The sequence below is a fragment of the Pelodiscus sinensis genome, chromosome 2 (genome assembly GCF_049634645.1).
Source record: "Pelodiscus sinensis isolate JC-2024 chromosome 2, ASM4963464v1, whole genome shotgun sequence".
Lineage (NCBI taxonomy): Eukaryota > Metazoa > Chordata > Testudines > Trionychidae > Pelodiscus > Pelodiscus sinensis.
The window spans coordinates 115,297,475-115,320,528 of record NC_134712.1 but is presented as its reverse complement, the minus strand read 5'-3'; the positions used below and the strand labels follow the sequence as shown (position 1 = coordinate 115,320,528).

At 42.6% G+C, this 23,054-nt stretch overlaps 2 protein-coding genes across 5 annotated transcripts in view; one reads left to right on the top strand and one right to left on the bottom strand.

Moving 5' to 3' along the window:
• Window positions 1-20,065, top strand: part of PSMG4 (proteasome assembly chaperone 4) — a 28,481-nt gene extending 8,416 nt beyond the window's left edge. Inside the window, exons 4-6 of one of the 3 annotated variants that reach the window (XR_012901685.1) lie at window positions 6,821-6,982; window positions 16,557-16,624; window positions 19,755-20,065. The gene's annotated coding sequence lies outside the window, so the exon portion shown is untranslated. Of the gene's footprint in view, window positions 1-6,820; window positions 6,983-16,556; window positions 16,625-19,234 lie in introns of all 3 variants that reach the window. The other 2 variants (XR_012901684.1, XR_012901683.1) reach the window with 2 other exon arrangements.
• SLC22A23 (solute carrier family 22 member 23) overlaps window positions 7,341-23,054 on the bottom strand; it is a 178,536-nt gene continuing 162,822 nt past the window's right edge. For both annotated transcript variants that reach the window (XM_075921326.1, XM_075921327.1), the window contains 3 exons: window positions 19,987-20,019; window positions 19,210-19,333; window positions 7,341-11,665 (listed from right to left, as the gene is read on the bottom strand). In XM_075921326.1, the coding sequence (XP_075777441.1) occupies window positions 11,308-11,665; window positions 19,210-19,333; window positions 19,987-20,019 (515 nt within the window). In that variant the 3' untranslated portion in view covers window positions 7,341-11,307. The remainder of the gene's footprint in view (window positions 11,666-19,209; window positions 19,334-19,986; window positions 20,020-23,054) is intronic.

Genomic DNA, 23,054 nt, shown 5'->3' with positions numbered 1-23,054 from the left:
CTGGCACTTTTTTCTGACAAAGCTCCATGCAGGAAAAAAAGTGGCAGCCATTTTTATGCTAATGAAGCACGGGAGATTTAAATCCCTGCTTCATTAGCAATTGCGATACATCTAATTTACATCCCTTTTACGAAAAAGGGATGTAGTCTAGACGTAGCCTATGAGTTCCTATTTTTTTCATCCAACTGCTGACTTGCTCCATGGCTAACCTTGTGAGGAGGGCTTTAAACTAGGTTCGACGGGGGCAGGTGAGCAAAGCCCACAGGTAAGTGCTGAATGTGCGGGATTGGGAGATGGGTTGGAAATGGGGGGGACTACGGCCTATAATGGCAAGGAGAAAGGAGGGTCAGGGCACAACAGGGAGGCAAGATCAAATCAGTATCTTAGATGCCTATATACAAATGCGAGAAGTATGGGTAATAAGCAGGAAGAACTGGAATTGCTAACCAATAAATACAACTATGATATCATTGGTATTACAGAAACCTGGTGGGATGGGACGCATGATTGGAATGTTGGTATGGAAGGGTACGGCTTGCTCAGGAAGGACAGACAAGGAAAAAAGGGAGGAGGGGTTGCCTTGTATATTAAAAATGTACACACTTGGACTGAAGTGGAGATGAACATAGGAGATAGCTGTGTAGAGAGTCTCTGGGTTAAACTAAAAGGGGTAAAAAACGAGGGTGATATCATGCTAGGAGTCTACTACAGACCACCTAGCCAGGTGAAAGAGGTGGATGAGGCCTTTTTTAAACAATTAACAAAACTATCCAAAGCCCAAGTTTTGGTGGTGATGGGGGACTTCAACTATCCAGACATATGTTGGGAAACTAACACAGCGAGGCACAGGCTATCCAATACGTTTCTGGACTGCATTGGAGACAACTTTCTGTTTCAGAAGGTTGAAAAAGCTACCAGAGGAGAAGCTGTTCTGGATTTGGTTTTAACAAATAGGGAGGAACTAGTTGAGAACTTGAAAGTGGAAGATAGTATGGGGGACAGTGATCATGAAATAATAGAGTTCATGATCTTAAGGAAAAGTAGAAGGGAGACCAGCACAATTGAGGTAATGGATTTCAGGAAGGCAGATTTTGATAAGCTCAGAGAACTTGTAGGTAAGGTCCCATGGGAAGCAAGACTGAAGGGAAAAACAACTGAGGAGAGTTGGAAGTATTTCAAAGGGACGTTGTTAAGGGCCCAAAGGCAAACAATTCTGCTGTGTAGGAAAGATAGAAAATATGGCAAAAGACCAGCTTGGCTTAACAAGGAGATCTTGCACGATCTCAAAATAAAAAAGGAGTCATATAAAAAATGGAAACTAGGACAACTAACAAAGGATGAATATAGGCAAGCAACACGGGAATGCAGGGGCAAGATTAGAAAGGCAAAGGCACAAAATGAGATCAAACTAGCTACAGGCATAAAGGGAAACAAGACGACCTTTTATAAATACATTAAAAGGAAGAGGAAGACCAAGGACAGGTTAGGCCCACTGCTTAGTGAGGAGGGAGAAGCAGTAACAGGGAACTTGGAAATGGCGGAGATGCTCAATGACTTCTTTGTTTCGGTCTTCACCAAGAAGTCTGGAGGTGTGCCTAACGTAGTGAATACAAGCAGAGAGAGGGTAAGTTTAGAAGATAGGATACACAAAGAACAAGTTAAAAATCACTTAGGAAAGTTAGATGTCAGCAAGTCACCAGGTCCTGATGAAATGCATCCCAGGATACTCAAGGAGCTGATAGAGGAGGTATCTGAGCCTTTAGCTATGATCTTTGAAAAATCATGGCAGACAGGGGAGATTCCAGAAGACTGGAAAAGGGCAAATATTGTGCCCATCTATAAAAAGGGGAATAAGAACAACCCAGGAAACTACAGACCGGTCAGTTTAACGTCTGTCCCAGGGAAGATAATGGAGCAGGTAATTAAGGAAATCGTATGCAAACACTTGGAAGGTAATAAAGTGATAGGGAATAGCCAGCATGGGTTTGTGAAGAACAAGTCATGCCAAATTAATCTGATAGCTTTCTTTGATAAGATAACGAGCCTTGTGGATAAGGGAGAAGCAGTGGATGTCATATACCTAGACTTTAGTAAGGCATTTGATACGGTCTCGCATGATATTCTTATTGATAAACTAGGCAAATATAACTTAGATAGGGCCACGATAAGGTGGGTGTATAATTGGCTGGATAACCGTAGTCAGAGAGTTGTTGTTAACGGTTCTAAATCCTGCTGGAAAGGGATAACAAGTGGAGTTCCTCAAGGGTCTGTTTTGGGACCTGTACTGTTCAATATCTTCATCAATGATGTAGATATTGGGATAGAGAGTACGCTTATTAAGTTTGCAGATGATACCAAACTGGGTGGGGTTGTGACTTCTTTGGAGGATAGAGACATAATTCAAAATGACCTTAGCAAGTTAGAGAAATGGTCAGAGGTAAACAGGATGAGGTTTAATAAAGAGAAATGCAAAGTGCTCCACTTAGGAAGGAACAATCAGTTCCATACATACAAGATAGGAAGCGACTGTCTAGGAAGGAGCATGGCGGAAAGAGATCTAGGGGTCATAGTGGCCCACAAGTTGAATATGAGTCAACAGTGTGATGCTGTTGCAAAAAAAGCAAATATGATTCTAGGTTGTATCAACAGGTATGTTGTAAGCAAAACTCGTGAAGTCATTCTGCCGCGCTACTCTGCGCTCGTTAGGCCTCAGCTGGAGTACTGTGTCCAGTTCTGGGCGCCACATTTCAAGAAAGATGTGGAGAAATTGGAAAGGGTACAGAGAAGAGCGACAAGAATGATTAAAGGTTTAGAGAACATGACCTATGAAGCGAGGCTTCATGAACTAGGCTTGTTTAGTTTGGAAAAAAGAAGATTAAGGGGGGACATGATAGCGGTTTTCAAATATCTAAAAGGGTGTCACAAGGAGGAAGGAGAAAATTTGTTCCTCTTGGGTTCTGAGGACAGGACAAGGAGTAATGGGCTTAAAGTGTAGCAGGGGAGGTTTAGATTGGACATTAGGAAAAAATTCCTAACTGTCAGGGTGGTCAAATATTGGAATAAATTGCCAAGGGAGGTGGTGGAATCTCCCTCTCTGGAGATATTTAAGAACAGGTTAGATAGACATCTGTCAGGGATGATGTAGACGGAGCTTGGTCCTGCCTTGAGGGCGGGGAGCTGGACTCGATGACCTCTTGAGGTCCCTTCCAGTCCTATTATTCTATGATTCTAAGTGTAATCTGTAAAATAACAAATCTCACACTTCGGAGTGCATGGAAAGTATCTGATACAAGTATAAAATAATATTAATGCTGCTGTAATAGCTGGCTGGCTCTAGAAAAGCCATCTTAGCCTACTTTATTATGGCTGCATGGTCAGTAGTTAAAAAGTAGAAGCAGCAAATAATGCTAATGTGGAGAATACAACTTTAACCTCTCCTTATATCTAGTCTCTGCTTAGAGTTGTTTTGATAAATAATATAGTATCTATTACCAGCACCTGTTTCTACAATCTAGCCCCACCTCAAGCAATGATTTGAATGAAGAAAAACAAAACTTATTTGAGTGAAGGACCCAAGCAACACCAGGTAAAGTAAGAGTATGAATTTCACTTAGTCTTAGGGTGCATCTAGACTGGCAAAAGTGACCGCTTTTGTGCAAAATCTTGCCGCCTGTCTATACTGGTCACGAGTATTTGCGCAAGAACACTGACTTTGTACTGTACAAAATCGGTGGTTCTTGTGCAAATACTCCCGCTCAGGGATAAGCCCTGTTGCGCAAGAGGGCCAGTGTAGACAGCCAAGTTAATTTCTTGCGCAAGAGAGCATCTACACTGGCACGGATGCTTTTGCGCAAAAAGACGCAAATATACCTGCCAGTATAGACGCTCTCTTGTGCAAATACTTTTAACGGAAAAGTTTTTCCGTTAAAAGAGTTTGCGCAAAATCATGCCAGTCTAGATGCAGCCTTAGTGTTTAGCTGACAGAACAGAATGTGCGGGGTCCTTCAGGAATCAGTCCTGTGTCTGCTTCTATTCAATAACTTCATCAGTCATTTAGATAATGACTTCCAGAGCCCACTTAACAGTGTTTGTTCATACCACCAACTGAGCTTTGGATGAATTTGGATGAAATTCCATCCACTACTCACTTAACTGATTAATCAAATCCCTATTCCAAACCCCTACATCAAAACTGCCTCCTTCACCCAAACTCCCTCCCAGATCTCACTCTTTCCTGCACCCCAATCTCCATTAATAGCATGGAAGAGTGCAGCCCTTGGCCACTTACTAAATTCTTGGAGTGGGCCCCCCCAAAAAAACTTATTGCTCATCTCTGAACTAGAGAAATGATCTGAAGAGAATGAAATTCAATAGGGATAAATGCCAAATACTCCACTGAAGAAGGAACAAGCAGTTGTACACATACAAAGTGAGAAATGACTGCATCAAAGAGTATTGCAGAAAGGGACCTGGGGGTTACACTGGATCACAAGCTACATAAGAGTCAACAGTGTAACTTTTGCCAAAGATGAACATTCTAGGAGGAGTGTTGTAAGCAAGACACAAGACGTAATTCTTCTGCTCTACTTCATGCTTATTGATAAGGCCTCACTCAGCTGGAGTATTATGTCCAGTTCTATGTACAATGGTTCAGGAAAGATGTGGACAAATTGAAGGAGTCCAGAGAAGAGCAACAAAAATTATTAAAAGTCTAAAAAACTATCTATGAGAGAAGATGAAAAACTTGGGTTTATTTGGTCTGGATAAGAGAAGATTAGGGGGGAATAAAACAATTTCTAGTATGTAAAATATTCCAAGGAGGAGGGTGAAAAATTGTTCTTAATCTCCATGGGAAGGGTAAGCGGTTTAAATTACAGCAAGGGGTTTAGGGTAGGCATTAGGAAAAACTTCCTGTCACGATGGTTCACCACTAGAACAAAATGCCTACGTAGGCTGTGGAATCTCTTATCAGTGGAGGTTTTTATGAAGAAACCCATCAGTAATAGTAAAGAACAAATCATGCCAAACCAATCTGATAGCTTTGTTTGATAGGCTAACAGGTCTTGTGGATAAGGGAGAAGTGATGAACGTGGTATACCTAGTCCTTAATAAGGCATTTGATATGGTCTCACATGACCTTCTTATCACTAAACTAGGCAAATACAACTTAGATGAGGCTACTATAAGTTGGGTGCATAACTGGCTGGCTAACCATTCTCTGAGACTTCAGGGGGTAGCCGAGTTAGTCTGCTACAGAAAAGAAACAACAAATGGTCTTTATAATTTATAAAGTGCTACCAGACCATTTGTTGTCATTCTCGGAGAGTAGTTATTAACGGTTCACAGTCATGCTGGAAGGGCATAACAAGTGGGGTTCCGCAGGGATGTATTTTGGGATCGATTCTGTTTAATATCTTCATCAACAGTTTAGATGATGGCATAAAGAGTACTCTTATTAAGTTTGCAGATGATACCAAGCTGAGAGGGGTTACAAGTGCTTTGGAGGATAGGATCATAATTCAAAATGATCTGGACAAACTGGAGAAATGGTCTGAGGCAAATAGAATGAAGTTTAATAAGGACTAATATAAAGCGCTCCACTTAGGAAGGAACAATCAGTTTCACATATACAGAAAGGGAAGTGATTAACTAGGAAGGAGTACAGCAGAAAGGAATCTAAAGGTCAGAGTGGACCACAAGCTAAAGGAGTCAACAGTGACACACTGTTGCAAAAAAAGAAACATGATTCTGGGGTGCATTAACAGGAGTGCTGTGAGCAAGACATGAGAAGTCATTCTTCCGCTCTACTCTGTTGATTAGGCCTCAATTGTAGTATTGTGTCCAGATCTGGGCACCATGTTTCAAGAAAGATGTGGAGAAACTGGAGAGGATCCAGAGAAGAGCAAGAAAAATTATTAAAGGTCTAGAAAACATGAACTATGAGGCAAGGCTGAAGGAATTGGGCTTGTTTAGTTTGGAAAAGATGAGACTGAGAGGGGACCAATAATGTACCAAATTAGCTTTCCTGATGTAAAAGTACCAGCTCCCAGCCTCTGGGAAACCAGGGCAAATGAACACAGACATCAATAGTAGGGATGTTAAAAATTGTGTATTAAATCTCAACAGTTACAGTTACCTGTGCTGTGGGCTCTGCAGTATATAAAGTATCAGTATATAACATACTGTTAACCAATAAGCATCCGCCTATCAGTTAAATGGCTAGTCATTTACACTCAAACATCCCTAATCAGTAGTAGAGATGGCAACACAATCACCAATCCATACAGCCCTGTGCGGATACAAATTTGGTATCTGCACCCACATTAGCAAAAATGATCCCCAGATATCTATATTCACATCTGCTGATGTGGATATATGGGGCTATAAAGCAGATAGCCACAAATTTATAGGGTTTTAGATCCAGAATTTGTATCTGCATCAGCAAAAAAATGAGCCATGGATGTGGATATCCATAGATATGAAGTGGGTATCTGTGGATTTGCTGGGATCTACCAATCTAGGTGCCCCAAGTCTCATAGCGTAAGACAGTGACAGTCAAGCCAAAACTGTCCAACTGTATGTGGTCTTCATCTTTCAGCTTTAAGGCACTGGATGACATCTGAGAAAGACAGGCAGATTCAGCTGGCTTGACCCGTAATTGGGTTAGTAGCCTAATTCATTAGGAGTGGGGAGAGCAACCAAGAATGGGTGCTCCTTTTGGACCCAGACTTGACTGAAATCATGAAGGCAGAAAATGTTACTATATACAGTTAGATCCCAGAAATAACCTATTGTAAAAAGATGCTTTGTCTATCCCCAGCTCAAGTCAACACTGACAATCTTCTTTTCAAGCCTCCTTGTATGTGGACTCTCAAACCCAGAAAAGAGGGGCACTGTACAGTGTAAGATAGGCCCTCGCCCCGAAGAGCTTACAGTCAAACCAGATGAGACAGATAAAGGGTGGGAGGAGGAACAGGCACAGGTGAGTGAAATTACTTGCCCTAGGTTGTGCAGCAAGTCAGAAATAGAATCCTGGGCTTCTGAGTTCCAGGCCCATAGATCACGCTGTGTCTTTTCTGCAAATGGAACTTGTAGTTGAGCAGCAAAACTGCTTCAGCTGCAACAAAGTCTCTTCCTTGAAGCACAACCTTAAGAAGCCATCTGCTGGTGGTTACAGCACCCTGCTTAGCTAGTGAATCCCTTTTTTAAAAAAAAATGGTTAGTGCTGTTATGGGAGATTTTAAAAAATTCATTACACTTTTTCAGTATCTAGGGTATTTTGAAAAGCACAGCAGTAACACACATTGCACTAAAGGCAAGAAATACATTAAGAAGTATGCTAATGGGGCAACACGTTTTTATTTCTGTACATTTACAAACAAAGTTTTTCAGTAGGTACAACAGATGTAACATCATGCAGACATTTAGCTTTGTAAGACTGTTTTCAGTACTTGATTTAAGCTTGTGCTATGAAGAAGCACCAACAGACTAGATCAAAACATACAGTAACACGATTCTTTAATAAAAATTCATCAGAAACTGAGGGGGGGAGGGAAGTCTCACCCACTAGACAAACACACTGTACTCCTTTCCCAAGACATTTCACACAATACAGTTAAAATGAGGATTTTTTTAAAGTTAAAATGTGGGAGGATCAACCCACACTTAAGTGTTGTCTTTATGTGCTAACTACAGGTGCGATTTGACTTGACATTCACAGAGTTCATTTAATGGCACTTCTGCTTCCAGTTTGGTGACCTTTAGCATTTGGCTCCAGGAAGTGGCATCATTTAAGAAAATAGTTCCATGTTAAAGCAAAACAAAACAAACCTGCTTAACCAAAAGAGCCACCTTTCTGAGTTGCCACAAAACACCACTTCTCACAAGTGTTTTCAGTGTTTTTAGCAACAGAGGCATTACTGGGGAAAAAAAAGATCAAATGTAATGCTATTTTCACATTTGGTTTAAAAAAATCTAAAAGCAAAACCAATACCCCTTAAATGGTAACTAAAAACCCCATTAAGCAGGTGAAAATCACTGAAGGCTCATGGAAAGAAATGGGCGTAAAAGGACAGCAGAGCTTTGAATGCTTTTCTTGTTGCATTGACTGGGAACAGCAGTCATTTGAGAAAAGTGTTTCCTTTGCACTAACTGTGGAGAACCAGGACTGAGAAGTTTATGGCTTGACAGTCGTTCAGAACTGTCAGAGTACCATGGAGAACCAGACAGAACACATTAGGCAACTGATGTTTGTTCATAGCCTCCTGTTCTGCTGTATCATTTAGTACCTGCCTATCTCCCCAGAATTTTTGCTTCCTCAGATACACTCCACAAAAGCTGATGGCTAATATCTTTTACACAAAACAGGCTTTCACCTTCTCAAATGAGCTATAACAGAGCTACTGAGACAATATGATTTCATATTTTTGCCAGGACTGAGCCTCAATTCAAAGTACCAAATGCCTCATGTCAGGCAAATTAAAACACAAAATGCAAAGTCAATTTCACAAAAATTAAATTTAAAAATTGCCAAGTGCTCCTGTCACCTAATGTATTTATTTCTGATTTAAAAGGCTGATATGTTTAAACAATTCTCTTTGCTGGGCCAGACTGTAATGAAAGAGCAAACACCCAAATAGGAAACTATAAAGCTCTGTGGACAACAGCGATGACCTACCAGGACCATAACAGAGCTAAATGCAATCTAATAGGCGTGTGAAAAAGGTCTACACATGGTTTGTACTGCAGTCTGAGTATATATACACAGTAGCCATGAACTAAAAAGCTGTTCTATGGTATGTGGATTGCAAGGTGCTGGCGGAACAGCTCTGAGCCGCTGTGCATGCCCGATTTCAAACAATCCTCTGCTCTCTCCATTGCTCTCCTGTGTTAAGGCCCCCCTCCCTTGATTATTGTTTTACTTCCTAGATTTTGATATAAACCCACTTTTCCTGATATGTGGCTTGTAACAAGCTTCATATAAAAGGCAAAAGGTATTACACACATTTGGCACATGAATACTGCACAAACCGAAAGGCCTTATTTTCAAGGTGAATGCAGACTGCAAAAATCTGAACATGGAACGAAACGAGGAGAGGCGGCCACTTTCAAACCGTACAATAACTAGAGAGTGTAAGAAAATTGGTCTGTTGCTGTCACAGCAAGTGTAACTAAGGTGAAAACAGTAGTGTAACTCCAGGCAAAATTACCTTGTATTGGTCCAGTGTTTTTTATGTGGCTCAAAAAGAGCTCAAATGTCCACACCCTCTGTACAAAAGTCAGCAGCTTTAGGACAACATTGTTTTTCCAACCATGACAATCTGTGTCACTTCTCCAGGCTTGCTTGCTTGCTCATCCACTCATCAGCATCTGAGACTATGCTGCTTACTGCATTTCCCACAGACTTGCTGATTTCGTGTGGATTGCGAGGACAAAGGCAGCCTAATGGAGAATGTAAGTAGTAGGTACAGTAGTTAACAGACAATATATAGAGCAAAGAAGGGGTAGGGAAAGAGGAGGAAGGTGCAGATTAGCCTGTCCATACCTATGAATACAAGATGTTCATAAAAGCGGCAGTGGTATGGATGGTCAATACCACATTGCTCATCCTGCTACTCTGTTCATTAAAATGGCTGTACCACTGGGCAAATCATAAATGCATGGCCAGAGTGGAAAAGGCAACAGAAGTGGTGGGGGGGATTATTAGAACTAATGCAAAAATGGTTTTTAAACTCACTCTGTCCTTGTATTAACTAAGTCCTTAAAACAGTCACATAACAAGAATCAAAATCTGATGGCCAATGCAAATCTGTTGCTGGCTTGGGGACTAGAAGGAGGTGGTCAATTAGCTACTATCAAGTAGCCATCTGTACAATAAATGAAAAGATTTGCTTTACACTATACTAAACAGAGGCATTTTAATTTACTTTATTCAAGTAAGTGATCCTATAGTGTTTTTTTTGTTTTTTTTTTAAGGGAGAGTCTACAAGAGCCCATTTTTGGTGGGATTAAAGTGGCAATTCATTATAAATTCTGGGGACAGAAATAGCAAACAGTAGACAACAGAATATATAGTAATCACAATTCTGGCTTATATAGGACAATTTTAAAATTGTATTTTTAAAGATAACCCATTTCATAGGGAGTGCCCCCTTGACCTCTACTTAAGTAACATTTTAAACAGCTGTTTTCCCTCCACTGTCAGTATTTATTCAAATAATCAGTTCATTCCCTTTCCTTCTAACAGTCACTGAAATATTTATCCATTTAAATAAGAATAGGATTTAAGGCTTTAAACAATTTGGGCATGCAAAGTCATAGCTCTTGTATGAGTAGAAATTTCATCTGAACTTCCTTTTGGAGCAAGCATTTCAGATTGCAGAGAATACTAACATTTTGTCTCCTTTGACCAAAAATATTCTTCTGGAACACTGGATACAAGTATTGGATCTCCTGTTAGTTAAAACTATTCTTGGCAAAACTGTAATTTTACCACTGTTGGTCAACTCATTTAAAGTTGTTTATATTATTAATAACTTGAAGGAAATCTCTAAAGAGCTGAATGTGATATTTAAAATGTAAAAGGCTGATCCTTGATAGAAAAGCTAAGCTTTCTTGTGTAGCATTTTGCTGACTGCTTTAACAGCAAAACAAAAAATAAACTCCTCTACTTTAATTTAGAAAATAACATTTAATGCATATGGGCACTCTATCAAAACCTAATTTATACTAAATAAAATGCAGTCAAACTTTGAGTCACGACAGGCTTTTTGTTGTTTATATAAACACAGCTGGCAACCTAGGGGATTCGAACTTTCTAGATAGGTAGAACTAATGTTGCGCTAGCCTGAGTTTCAGTGGATTCAACTTTGCAGCAGAGATACCTCTTTTCCTTTAACAAAGCACAAAAAACAAAAACGATAAACAAAAAACATTACACAATTTCTTTTTTCTTGAAAGAAGATGGCTTCATTCATGTGATCAATGAAAGGAAAAGGGAATAAAGTGCTTCTTTAAAGTGATCATCAAAATAAATATAAACATTCAATTCCAGGAAAGAAAGGGTTTGAAGAGTTATCTCCAGCCAGTTCTGTTCTCAGGTGCATTATTTTCCCCCATAACCTTTTCAAAAGAAATTTGCACACCAGTTGATAATTCCTACGGAAAGTGGCTTTACCAGCAGAGTTGAATTCCCCCATGTATCCATCTGTTCCATTAATGGTCTGCAAACCTGTGCAAAACACCCCACCCAAAGTGCTCCTTCTCCCCAAAAAAATAAAAATAATAATTAAAAAAAAATCTGCCCCATTACATAGATTTCACCCCATTGGCGGTGGTATTCTCGGATACCCCATCGACCACAGCTGATGAATCATGGAGGCCGGAGTAATCCTTGAGTTCAGAGTTTGTCAGAAGCAGGGGCTGCTCCCCTTTCTTGTGTGGCAGGAGGGGCTTTCTGGTGTAGTGTTCGCCATCTGGAATGTTCTCAGGCAGGTTTTGGTTCTTGCTTTCCGGCAAGAGAAGAATACAGATGATGCAAATGAGCGTACAGCAGGCGAAGATCACGTGGTGCAGAAAGTAGCCTTTCTGGTTATGGAGCTCCATTATAGGTGCAGTCAGCATACCAAAGCCTGCGCTGGCCAGGACAAGTCCTAGTCCACCTCCCCTAAAAGACAAACAGCCTCAACACAGACAGAACATAGCAGACGTGTATTTGGAAAAAAACCCAACAACCCAAAACATCAAAACTTCAGTGAACAATTGAAAACTCTTCTTCTGGTTTACTTTCTGGAATCAAAGTTACTCCACAGACAGCAGTGTTATTTAATATAAGGACATTACCCCCAAGCAATGGCTGCAGAGGTCAGCAAAGCTAAATCTCAAAACACAGGGACTGTGCCTAGCCACCTGACCCATTCCAAACTGAAGTGTCCTGTTTGAAATTCAGATGGTTCAGCACAGAGCTGTTATAAACTATCTTACTTGCCATGCTCTCCATGTACCTGAGCTGCAATTCCCAGCTGATGGTCCAGCACAGTCATGTCAAACATGCCGCCCAATGGAATTTTTTTGTGGCCCACAACTACATCTTCATAAATTATCTAAGTGCAGCCCGTCCAGTTACATTGTTTATAACGCGATGTATTTCACACCCATGTTCCCTTTAATTTTTTTCCATCCATGTGCAGAATATATTGTCTTACGTATGGCATGTGCACCACCAACAGAAACACATACTGGCTGTGGGCACTCGGGGTGCACTGCTAATCAGCTGGGTGGCATTTGAATCTTTCTGGGTCACTGCCCAAATGCTGAGCTTACAGGGAGCATTGTTTCACACCCATGTAAAGTACCAGGAGCATTGTTATGTGCAGTCACAATGGGCATCTCTGTGGTTTTCTAACTGGTTTTAAGTTGATTAGCGCTATCAAGTAGGCTAGCTTAGATGATTTAAGGTTGTCAAATCTGCTTTTACAGACCTAGAATCCAATGTGATCTTGACAGCATTTCACTAAAAGTGGGCCAGGCCAGTTTATACAGTCTACACCAGTGGTTGGCAACCTACAGCATGCGAGCCAATTTTCATTCGCATGTGTGGCGGGAGCTCAGCCCTGCCCCTCTTCCCTTGTGCGGTCACTGGTGCCCTCCCTCTTCCCTGGCAGCAGGTTAGGTTGCGGTGGGAGGAGGCAGCGCTGGGACTGAGGCTCCTCAACAGTGCCTCTGGAGCCAGCCCGAGACTGCATGGCCGCGGTAGCGGTGCCTCAGGGACCGTGTGGCTGCAGTAGTGGCATCTCCAGGGCCAGCCCAGGACTGCATGGCTGCGGCAGTTGCTGCAAGGGGGCATGAAGCCAAGTAAGTGTTCCCCCTCATGCCCAGACCCCCAAACTCCCTCATTCACTCCCCTCCCAGCCAAGACCTCGCTCTCCCAGCTTGCTCTGACACCCTTCTTTGTTCCTGCACCCTCTCTCCTGGCTAGACACCTAACCTTCATCCTGATCCTGCATCCACTTTTGCTCCTGCTCCCTCCATCTCCTGGTGAGGATGCGCATTACTGACCCAGTGGAGGTGTAGTGTGGGCATGCACTGCTGGCTGTAAGTTGATATAATACAAATCAACATAAATTTTTGGGGGTAGACATGCCCTTAGATTGCACATACAAAACGCACCCCATTTAGGTTGCAAAGTCAAACCCTCAAAAGTTAGGAAATATCAGAATTAATACTGCCGGGACAACCTTAATTCAGTCCCCTTGTGTGTAAACATTGATACAGTTCATTCAACAGCACCAACTTTAAAAAGTGATGGGTGGGGGGGTGGGGTACGTGTGCTCCACCTCCCCCACCCCTTCAACCAAAGCCCCACCCTGCCTTGCCTTCCTATCCTTACTCCACACCCTACCTCTTCCTGCCCAGTTCTACCCCCTCCTCCAAGCCCTACTGTACAGCTGACTGTGGCAGGCAGGAGGTGCAGGTAGGGAAGGGGAAGGTGCTCATCCACAGAGCCCACCAGCTGGCGGGAGCTGATGGAGGGCTGCCAGTGGGTATTCAGCTCCCATCAATTCCCCCACCCCTGGAGCACCCACAGTTCAGAGCCTATGCAGTCACCAATCACGTAATCACATTTTGTTGTTTTCACAGGGCCCCTGCCTCATTCGGCGCACAGAATGATGGTGCTCACCGAATGAGCAACTCTTCAAAATGTTGTTCTCTCTTTACTGTTTAGTGCATGGGCCGCTCCTCACCAGTCAAACCAAGCTTTGCAGACAGTTTTAAATTAATTCACTGTCTTTTCTTTGGTGCTCATCACAGCAGTATGTGAGGGCTCCATAAACATTAAACTTGGTGAAAGTAAATCACAGCACCCTTGTGAGGGGAGGACTGGCAGGGTCAGTATCCTCCTCTAGCGATGGAGAATTAGGGCAGAGACACAGGCATTGACTTTCCAATGTGCTGTTATGGTGCTGGGCCTACAGATGTGCTCCAGGCCTTGCCCCAACTCCACCCCTTCTCTCAAGGTCCCAGTTCCGCCCCATCCCTGCTGCTTCTCCCCTCCACTCCACGCTGCCGAGCCCCCTGCATGCTGCGAGACAGCTCTTCAAAAGGTGGTAGACCCAGAGAGGGAAGGGAGGCACTGATCGGGAGGTGGCAGGAGGCGCTGACCCTTACATAGCACTTCATATCTTCAGAGTACAGCTCTCATGCTCAGCACTTCTGCAACCCAGAACTAACCCCTTAGGGCCATTTGAAAATTCCAGCCTTACAGCCTCTGCAGACAGGCTGTTCCACATGCAGATAGAGAAAAGTTGCTGGAAGTAACCTAATAGCAGCTATGACCCAGCAATTGGTTCCTAGGACTGGTTTCACCTTACTGACTAGATCAGAGTCCTCAATGCAGCAACACTTTATGTTCTCCCTCAGGCTGCTGGATTGGGCTTATCCATTCCCTACCCTGTGCCTCAGTAGCAGGTTTCCCAGTAGCTCTCATTTACTTTTGTACTTTTCTCTGCTGTGCTCCTTCGCCCTCTCTCCCAGCACAGACTTCTCAGTCACCTGTCTGTCTGCAGGACTCCACTACTGCAGCAGGGTGTTTTCAGGACACGTATCACTGTGGTACTCTTTCAAGGCCTGATACCAGCATGCTGCCTCATTAAATTTACATTCTGCTTCTTTGGTACACAGACAGTATTACTTTCTTGTGGGTCAACATTCTGCAGTTCCCCCAATTTCCAACCCTTTCCACAAAACCGAAACTTCAAATTCATTGCTAAGCTTTTTATTACCAACATATAGGTTACAGCATGATATAAATCAAACCCATGCTATAAATCTCAGACTTCTGGATTTTCTCTGACCACCAGCCATCTTGCTCAAAAGTTAATCCCCATATCCAGGATCTTTTCAGTATCCATGGATTTACAACTTGGCTGCTTAAGTGCAGCAAGTGTAGGACACCAAAAATATGCTACTCCAATCAGCAGAGCAAAAGCAGGAGGGCTAGCTCAGTAGTTTGAGCATTGCCTACTAAACCCAGAGTTGGGAGCTCAATCCTTGAGGGAGCCATTTAGTGATCAGGGAAATCTGCTAGGGATGGTCATGAGGGCAGGGGACTGGACTTGATGACCTCTCAAGGTCTCTTCCAGTTCTATGAGATCAGTATCTCTCTCTAATTTATTATTAATCCCTCAGTGCAATGTTTATTTAGCTTTTTTTCTCCAGAGGCAAGAATGGTTTAAGTTTTACAGAATAAATTGAATTTTTGCAAGGCCTACTGGATTTTGTGATGTAAGTAGACATTTCGAGTTCTCACATTAAGCTTTAAACTTTTCACTGAAAAATTAAAACCTACCAAAATCTACTGTTTCTTCAATTAAATACTCTGCCACATTTAAGTAACTTTATGAATTTATACTCGCAGGGGTATTCCCACAGAACCACCATGCGACACCCTGTTTGAAAAACCACGTCTATTCAGTATTGTACCTCAAAGACTTGGAAAAAAAAGTTGACTTGGATTTTAAAAGCATTTAAATGAATAATTGAAATTCATCCTGAGTGCAGCGCGTTGCTGTTGTTCACTTTGCTTTCTCTTGCATGGTATAACGATGGGCAGAACTCAGAACTTTTCTGAGGTGCTTGATTTCTAGATTTTGTTCTTGCTCATTCACGTTTTCTAAGATTTCATAGTGCAGTTTGTTTCAACTTGCTTTAAGACACTGAATATTAACTGACTACAGCTCAGTGTTTCCAGCTGTGGTTTGGGCATCTGAAATGGACACATTGGACAAACCAAACCTCTTCCTCATTTTGCCCCCCTCCTGTCTCCCCTATTTATTTTGGTCCTAGACATCCAATATTCCAGTCATTTGAAGAAGTGGGCTGTGCCCACGAAAGCTCATGATACCATCTACATGTTTTGTTAGTCTTTAAAGTGCTACCAGACTATTTGTTGTTTTTTCAGTTCATAAGAAAGTAGCCACTGTATTTGACTTCTGCCATTCTCTGCGTTACCACTAGAGAGTAGGCTTTGCTTACACGTATGTAGTAACAGTGAGAACAGTACAAGATGGCCATTTATAACTGCTCTTGTAATCATCAATGGTGCAAATGTTGAAAGAGCCTGGTTCAAAATTTGTAGTCTAAGTTTCCCTCATCATAAATTAGAATTTTTCCTGGTCTAACTAGAATTTTAAACATCATCGGAACACTTTACTTTCAATTATTGAAAATATTATTTATTTACATTGTAATTGTGCCTTAGAGCCCCAATCTTACTCCACTGTGTGAAGTGCTGTAATTTAGCATCTGGATTTGATTATTTGGTTTAAAGTTAACCTCAGCAACCTCCTCTCAACTTCAATGAGTATTTATTCTAGTTAGTGGCCAGTGGCTGATGGCTAAAAATCCCCACTGTTCCTCCCACATACTGTCTTTCTTCATTGCTGCTATCAGTAGAGTGGAAAACGCGAACTACCAGAAATAAGCAATGCCAAGGCCACGCAATACGTACTTACTATTTATTCCCTGGGGCATAACAAGTACTGTTCTCCATCTTTTAGAGCGGAAGAAGGGAGAAAAACAGAATAGTCCTCCCAGTTAACACCGGTCTAAAGCCTTGCACTGTTTGGTAAGTAGCACAGCCCCCAGTGGCACTCTGATCGTGCTTGTTGGAGGCTTATCAGCTTCATTTGGTGCTTTAATTCAGTGTTTGAAAGGAGCTTTTTAATGAACTCCTTGGCACAAAGAATTTGAATTCTTTAACGATGCTTTAGTGCTTAGCACTGCGAAATCAGGGCTGACCAGCATTAACATATCAGTGTAATAAGGATCCCAACAATAAATATTTGTGCTGTTTCTGGGAGCTTTTATGTCTCTGCAACATACATTGTAGATTCTATCAGGAAAATAAATTGGAAACTGATGTTGGGGCTGCTCAAAAACAAACTTTTGCATATTGAAAACAAGTCTAGAAGTGTTGGCAAATGCTATTGATTGTCATGGTAGCAATCAAACAATAGCCAATCTACTCGTGTAAGCACCTTAATATTGAGACTGTTTTTCCTCACAAGAAAAATATGAATAAAGAATTAGTCTGAAAAACCTAGTGACTCCCCCAATTCCCTTACTCTGGCCTCCCCCAAGACTTTGACTGGAACATCAACTGAGAAAATTGGTCATGTCCTGACAATAAAATGCTCTGCCAAATTGCAATGCACAATGAGTGGTATTTCATAGAGACAACTGCCCTATAACGGGTGTGAAGGAGAAGTGGCTGGATGCCCATTTCAAGATACCAGAGCAAAGGCACGTCATCAGCTTAGCAATGCCACTTCCATCTGAAATGCATTAAAAACAGAACATACTGGCTCACAGCAAGAGAGTCCATCTAGGATCCCATCCTCTAACTGTGGCCAGTGCCAGATGCATCAGAAGGAATGGACACAGGGCAATTATCAAGTGTTGTCCAGTGTCAACTTCTGGCAGTGATACCCAGGAGGTAGGAGTGGACTGGGAATGGGGGTGTGGAGTCTGGGGGGAGAGGTAGGGTGCAGGAATTGGGACACTTGTCTGGGGCAGCTCCTGCTTGGTGGGAGAACAGGTCACCAACCAAGTGTTCGTAGGCTCACCCCCCACCCTTCCCACTACTCTCACTGGTTGTGATTCTTGGCCAATGGGAGCAGTGGGAGAAAAACTGCAGGTATGGATGGTGAGTGAACCTAGGACTGATGGAGGCAACCGCTAGCCCCACCTCTTCCACTCAAAACTCCACCCCTGCTGTCCATGGTCCTAGTAGGAGCATCCCACAGCTCCTCTGGAGCCCAGGGAGGACTGGCAGAACATGGTTCTAACCTCAGTGGGACTGAAGTCTAGACAGCACCAGCAGACTAGGGGAGCTGCACAGAATGGGCTGGAGGCAGACAGTGGGCAGGGCTGGGTTGACAGTTTGGGAAGGCATTGCCTTCCTTTGCCTCTTATCCCTGGCTGCCTACACCTGCAGGCAAGCTCAGGGACAGAGAGCTTACCTGTGCTATTGGCAATGCATGGGGCTCCAGCCTGAGGTGGGGGGGGGGGGGGGAGAGAAGAGAGGAACAGCAACATATGAATCAGTGTTTTCCTGCCACCGCCAGGCAGAGGCAGCCCAGAACACAGCATGCAGAGGCTTTAGTGGCTGCATCCCAAGGCCCAGGCTAAAAGGGTACCCCTTAGCTTGGGGCCTTGGGTTGCAGCCCCTAAAACTCCTTTCACAATCTGGCCCAGGAGCCAAGGCTCAGAGACTCGCTGAGGGCTGGAGCATGAGAACTGGCTCATTCCCTTGTGACGTAGTGTTGGTACCTTGCTGGTTGCTGGGCTTGGGCTGTGGGTGACCCCCACTGGTTACTGTCTGTACCACGACCCAGCAGAGTAACTTATGGGACAGGGAGGTAACTTGTTCAACCAGTTACCTCCCAGGGAGAGGAACAAAGGAAGGTGGAATGCCGCCCCTGGCTGGGGGGCAGGGCTGGAAGGGACGGTCTTTTAGTTTCTGTGTGGATATAACCAGTTAACCAGTAAGCATTGCCCTTACCAGGCTGGAGCAGTCCTCCCTCTCCCCTCCCCACATCCACAGGATCCCAGTTAAGCAGTTAAACGTAATGTTTAACCAGTTAACTGGTAACCTGGATTTTACATCCCTCTACTTGCTTGTTGAAAATGGAGAAGATAACTTCTTTTCCCACCCTTTCTGGATTGGAGAACTTCCAGTTCCCTTTCTGCACTACTACTGGCTATCCAGTTATTCCCATTTTGCCTGTGCATGTTTGATTTTTTTCTTCCTAATTGAAGTACTTTGCACTTGTCTTTTGATTTTAGACTAATTCTCCACTTTATCAAAATATTGTTGAATTGGAATCCTGCTCTCTGCCCCAAAGTGCTTGTCACTCCTCCCTGCTTGGAGTCACACAGAAATTTTATAAGCATTCTCTTCACTCCATCATATAAGTTGTTAATTAAAATATTGATTAGAAGAAAGGGTGAAACTGTCTGAAACAACTGAAATAGTTTAAATAAATATTTATATGCAAAATAGCTCCCAAGAGATTGCTCCGATTACTGAATATCAGCTTTTTAGAGATTCCGCCTTACATAAAGTATGATTTATGTAATAAAGTATCAATAAAGTGAGGACTTCTGAACTGGTTTCCCACCCCAAATTTGGAAGTCTGGAAATCTTACCTTATTACTGTTGGTGTGATTTCAGCACAGAAGAAGACACTAAGACTTCCAACAGCATGCGAAGAAAACATACCCACAATGGAAAACGCAGTAGAGAATTTGTCCTTGACGCTGTCACTCATACCTGTTAGACAGACAATGACACATGGACATTAAGTTCCATGGTCCACAAGTAATAAAACAAGACCGCCACATTAAGTCACTCATTTGCCTTAGATGCAATTTTGAGTCTCCGTCTCCAAAATGTATGTAAATCAATGTTTAATAAGCCGTGTACCAAACTACCCAAAATGAAAATAAAAATGTCGTAACATATTGCTACAAATTAGCAACAAACAGATAATCCCCAGGTTTGTTATCAACAGCCATCTCAAAGATGTAAAGAAATGTCTCCCAACAATCTTTCAGGCTCTGAATTCTTCCCACCCAAATCTAGCAGTCACATGGAGACAACCAGAATTAATCATGGCCTAGTTCAGTTCTGTGGTTGAGACACTACAGAAGTTGCAATAAAGGAAGATAACATGTTCTCATCTTCACCACAGAAAAAAATCCTTACGTTTCAACTGATCAGACCTCAAAGGGCACTGAACAGGAGCTGTAACAACAAGCAGCCAAGAAGAGTCCTAGCACGTGGAGCTGAACAGCAACCTTCCATGTGGACACTGGCAGTTAATGCAATTGAGCTCTGCATTCTCAGCGAATGTGGCCTTTCACATACACCCACTTAGAATGGGAGCAGTTCTCAAACCCTGTACAGACATTTGTGAACAGTACCTGAATCTGGGAGTTGACTATATTTTCCAATCACTGGATCCAAGACCGCAAAAGATAAAGACAGAGAGAGAGAACAGTGCATTTAAATATGTGATTTATTCCAAGTGAAAAAAACAAATACATAACCCCTCCCACTCCAAACCAAACCACAGCCTGCCATCTCCTCCTCATACCCTTTCTTTTCAGTGTCATGACTGGATTGGAATAGTCTTTCAAAACCTGCGAGGAGTCCTGTGGCACCTTATAGACTAACCGAAGTGTTGGAGCATAAGCTTTCGTGGGCAAAGACCCACTTTGTCAGATGCATGCATCTGACAAAGTGGGTCTTTGCCCACGAAAGCTTATGCTCCAACACTTCGGTTAGTCTATAAGGTGCCACAGGACTCCTTGCAGGTTTTGCAGATTCAGACTAACACAGCTACCTCTCTGATACTCTTTCAAAACCTGTTTGACATGGCATGTAATTTCCAGCTCTCTTGCCAACTGGAGGATGGAATTTTAATGAGATGATAATAAAGACACAGTGGTAAATCATTTGAAAAGACCCAGAATTAGTGGTGAAATTAAACAATAGTCTCTGTTGGTAACGAAGGAGGAAGAGAAACTGCAATCAAACTTTGCTGTAACCCTGAGGGAATGGCCACAGGAGCTTTAGTTAGAAAAGGAAACCATTCCAAGCAGCCTCCCTGCATTGCTAAAACACATCTTTCCTCGTTGCCAAAATCCAAAGTGAGTTTAGAGTGTTTAAAATTATTCACAAGCTGCTTTTTGGCCCACATTCCTATGCAACCCTAAGTAATACTACATAACGAGCAGAACAATAGTTATGTGAGCCTGGCAGAACACCACAGCTGCTGGGTTACTTGACAGAGCTTAGAGAAGTTTGGACTCAGTTTTGAAGAATTCTGTTTCTTTAAAAGCATGCTTTTTGTATTTCATTATGCAGCATTATTGTGACATGGTGGCAGCAAGCCTTCCCCCAACACACACAGACACTCACACCTGTGGCAGGAGCTGGAGTGACGTAGCAGCCTGCTATGCTCCACCTCACCACCCATCTCTCCACTGGGCTCCTCTTCACCATGGCAACAGGCTGCGGATTGCCCCAGCTGGGACACAACCTGCTGTGCTCCTCCAAGCCCTGCATTGCTCAGGAGAGCAGAACACAGCAGGCTGGGGATAGGCCGGAGAGCTTTGTTTCCTGCCACCACAGTGAATGGAGCAACCCAACTGGGAGAGGGCAGGAGTGGCACAGATTGCTGCATGCATTGCTCTGCCTCTTGGGCTCCCACAGCTGTAGTGACTGTGAGGGTGGTGGGTACCCTTTCTGACACCTCACACTAGGTCCCCTAGGTAATTGCCCAGGCTGCCTTGGGCCCTGAAGGCTCCCATTACTATGGGGGACTGCCCCAAACTGTCCTATGGACAGGAGGGCTCTGTGAAGTGATGAATCTTTGCTATGTATTTGTATCTCAAGCATATTGTATTCTGGAGATAAGACACAGAAGACGGATTTACATTAAGAGTAGTCAGTCATGGTTGATAGGCCAATTAAGCAGAATCAACTCTCCTGATGGGCCCTTCCGGAGGTCTAAGAAAATAAGTGGACAATGGATGTCTCATAACTTAGTAAGGGCACACAGAACATCTGATCCCTGACTCAGCGCCCATGTTTGTGCCTGTAACCATCCACGTATTTGAACTGGGGGCATAAATTGAGACTGTGATATCATGTCCTGGCCTCTTGCCTGCTCCATATCTCTGAACTATGATTTCTAACAAAGAGAAGCTTTGAATATGGACTGAAGACCTCCAACCACTTGGGTGATTCAGAAAGACTTACTGCAAGCTCACATCACAGCTATTATCCTGATTTACAAACTATCACATGCAATATATATGATTCACTTTAACCATTAAATTGCTTTTTCATTAATAAAATTTGAATTAGTTTACTAAAGCGTGTGTTTGGTAAGATCATGAAATATATATTGACCTCAGGTGGGTGTCTGGTTTTCTAGAACTGGAAGAAGTTAAATGAGTATTAAAACCAGAAATAACATAAGATTATCACAAGAGACTGGTTTGTCTGGGTGATGCATGAGAGGCGAGAGAGCCTGAGGGGACAATCTTTGGCTTCATAATAACTAGTACAGTTTTTTTGGAAGCACATTTTTGTTACTGGCTTAATGAAGTCTTAAGATAGAATACACCACCAGTCTGGGGTATATAACCTGCATTCTAGCAGTCTGACCTGAGATTGGGGTTCTTAGCTGTGTCCCATACTAGGCAGTGTGAATTACTTAAGAAATACAGATAGCACATGCATGTATCTAATTATACCGATATTTGTATGTTGCCAATGTGTGGCCACACATATGTACTAAGGGGGAGGGAAGAGATAGAGAACATACTTCCTGTGCGGGTGAGTGCTCCCAATAACTTTATAGTAGTGAGGTATGTTCCCCCCCTTCTGTCAAGCTGTCTTTTGGGGGAAAAAGCCAGGTGTTCAGATACTTGCCTTTTTCAGCAATCTCATACAACCAGAAAGAGTATAGCCTCACAGACATGGTGTACACTGTTTTTGTGTCTGATAAAAACTGCCTCTTTTGCAAAAAGTAAGAGGATGGAATTTTGAGACTCTGCCTTCAATCAATTCAACTTCCTAAGAAGGGTCATTGCAAGTCAGAAAATCTGAGAAAAGGAACCGTGAATGGTTTCCTTATCTCTCTTGCCTATTTCCTCTGCAGCTTTCTTGGGGGGAAAAAAATCTGCTAAAAATTATATAGCATTTCCATGCACTCTTGTAAGAGAACAGAATTTTTTCCCCCTTTTTTAATACCCAGACAATTTTGACACATTACCAGAGATTGAAATCCACACTGTTTTTAATGACTCAACATGGGTGATTAGCTCTGAGCTCTGGTACAGGAAAAATTCCCTGCACCTAGAAAAATGAACTGAAAAAATAAAGAGGAAATTGGAAAGGGAACAAAAAGGAATTTCACTGTAGTTGAATATGGACAGATAATGGGCCAATATCTACAGTGACTTACATTCCCTATTGC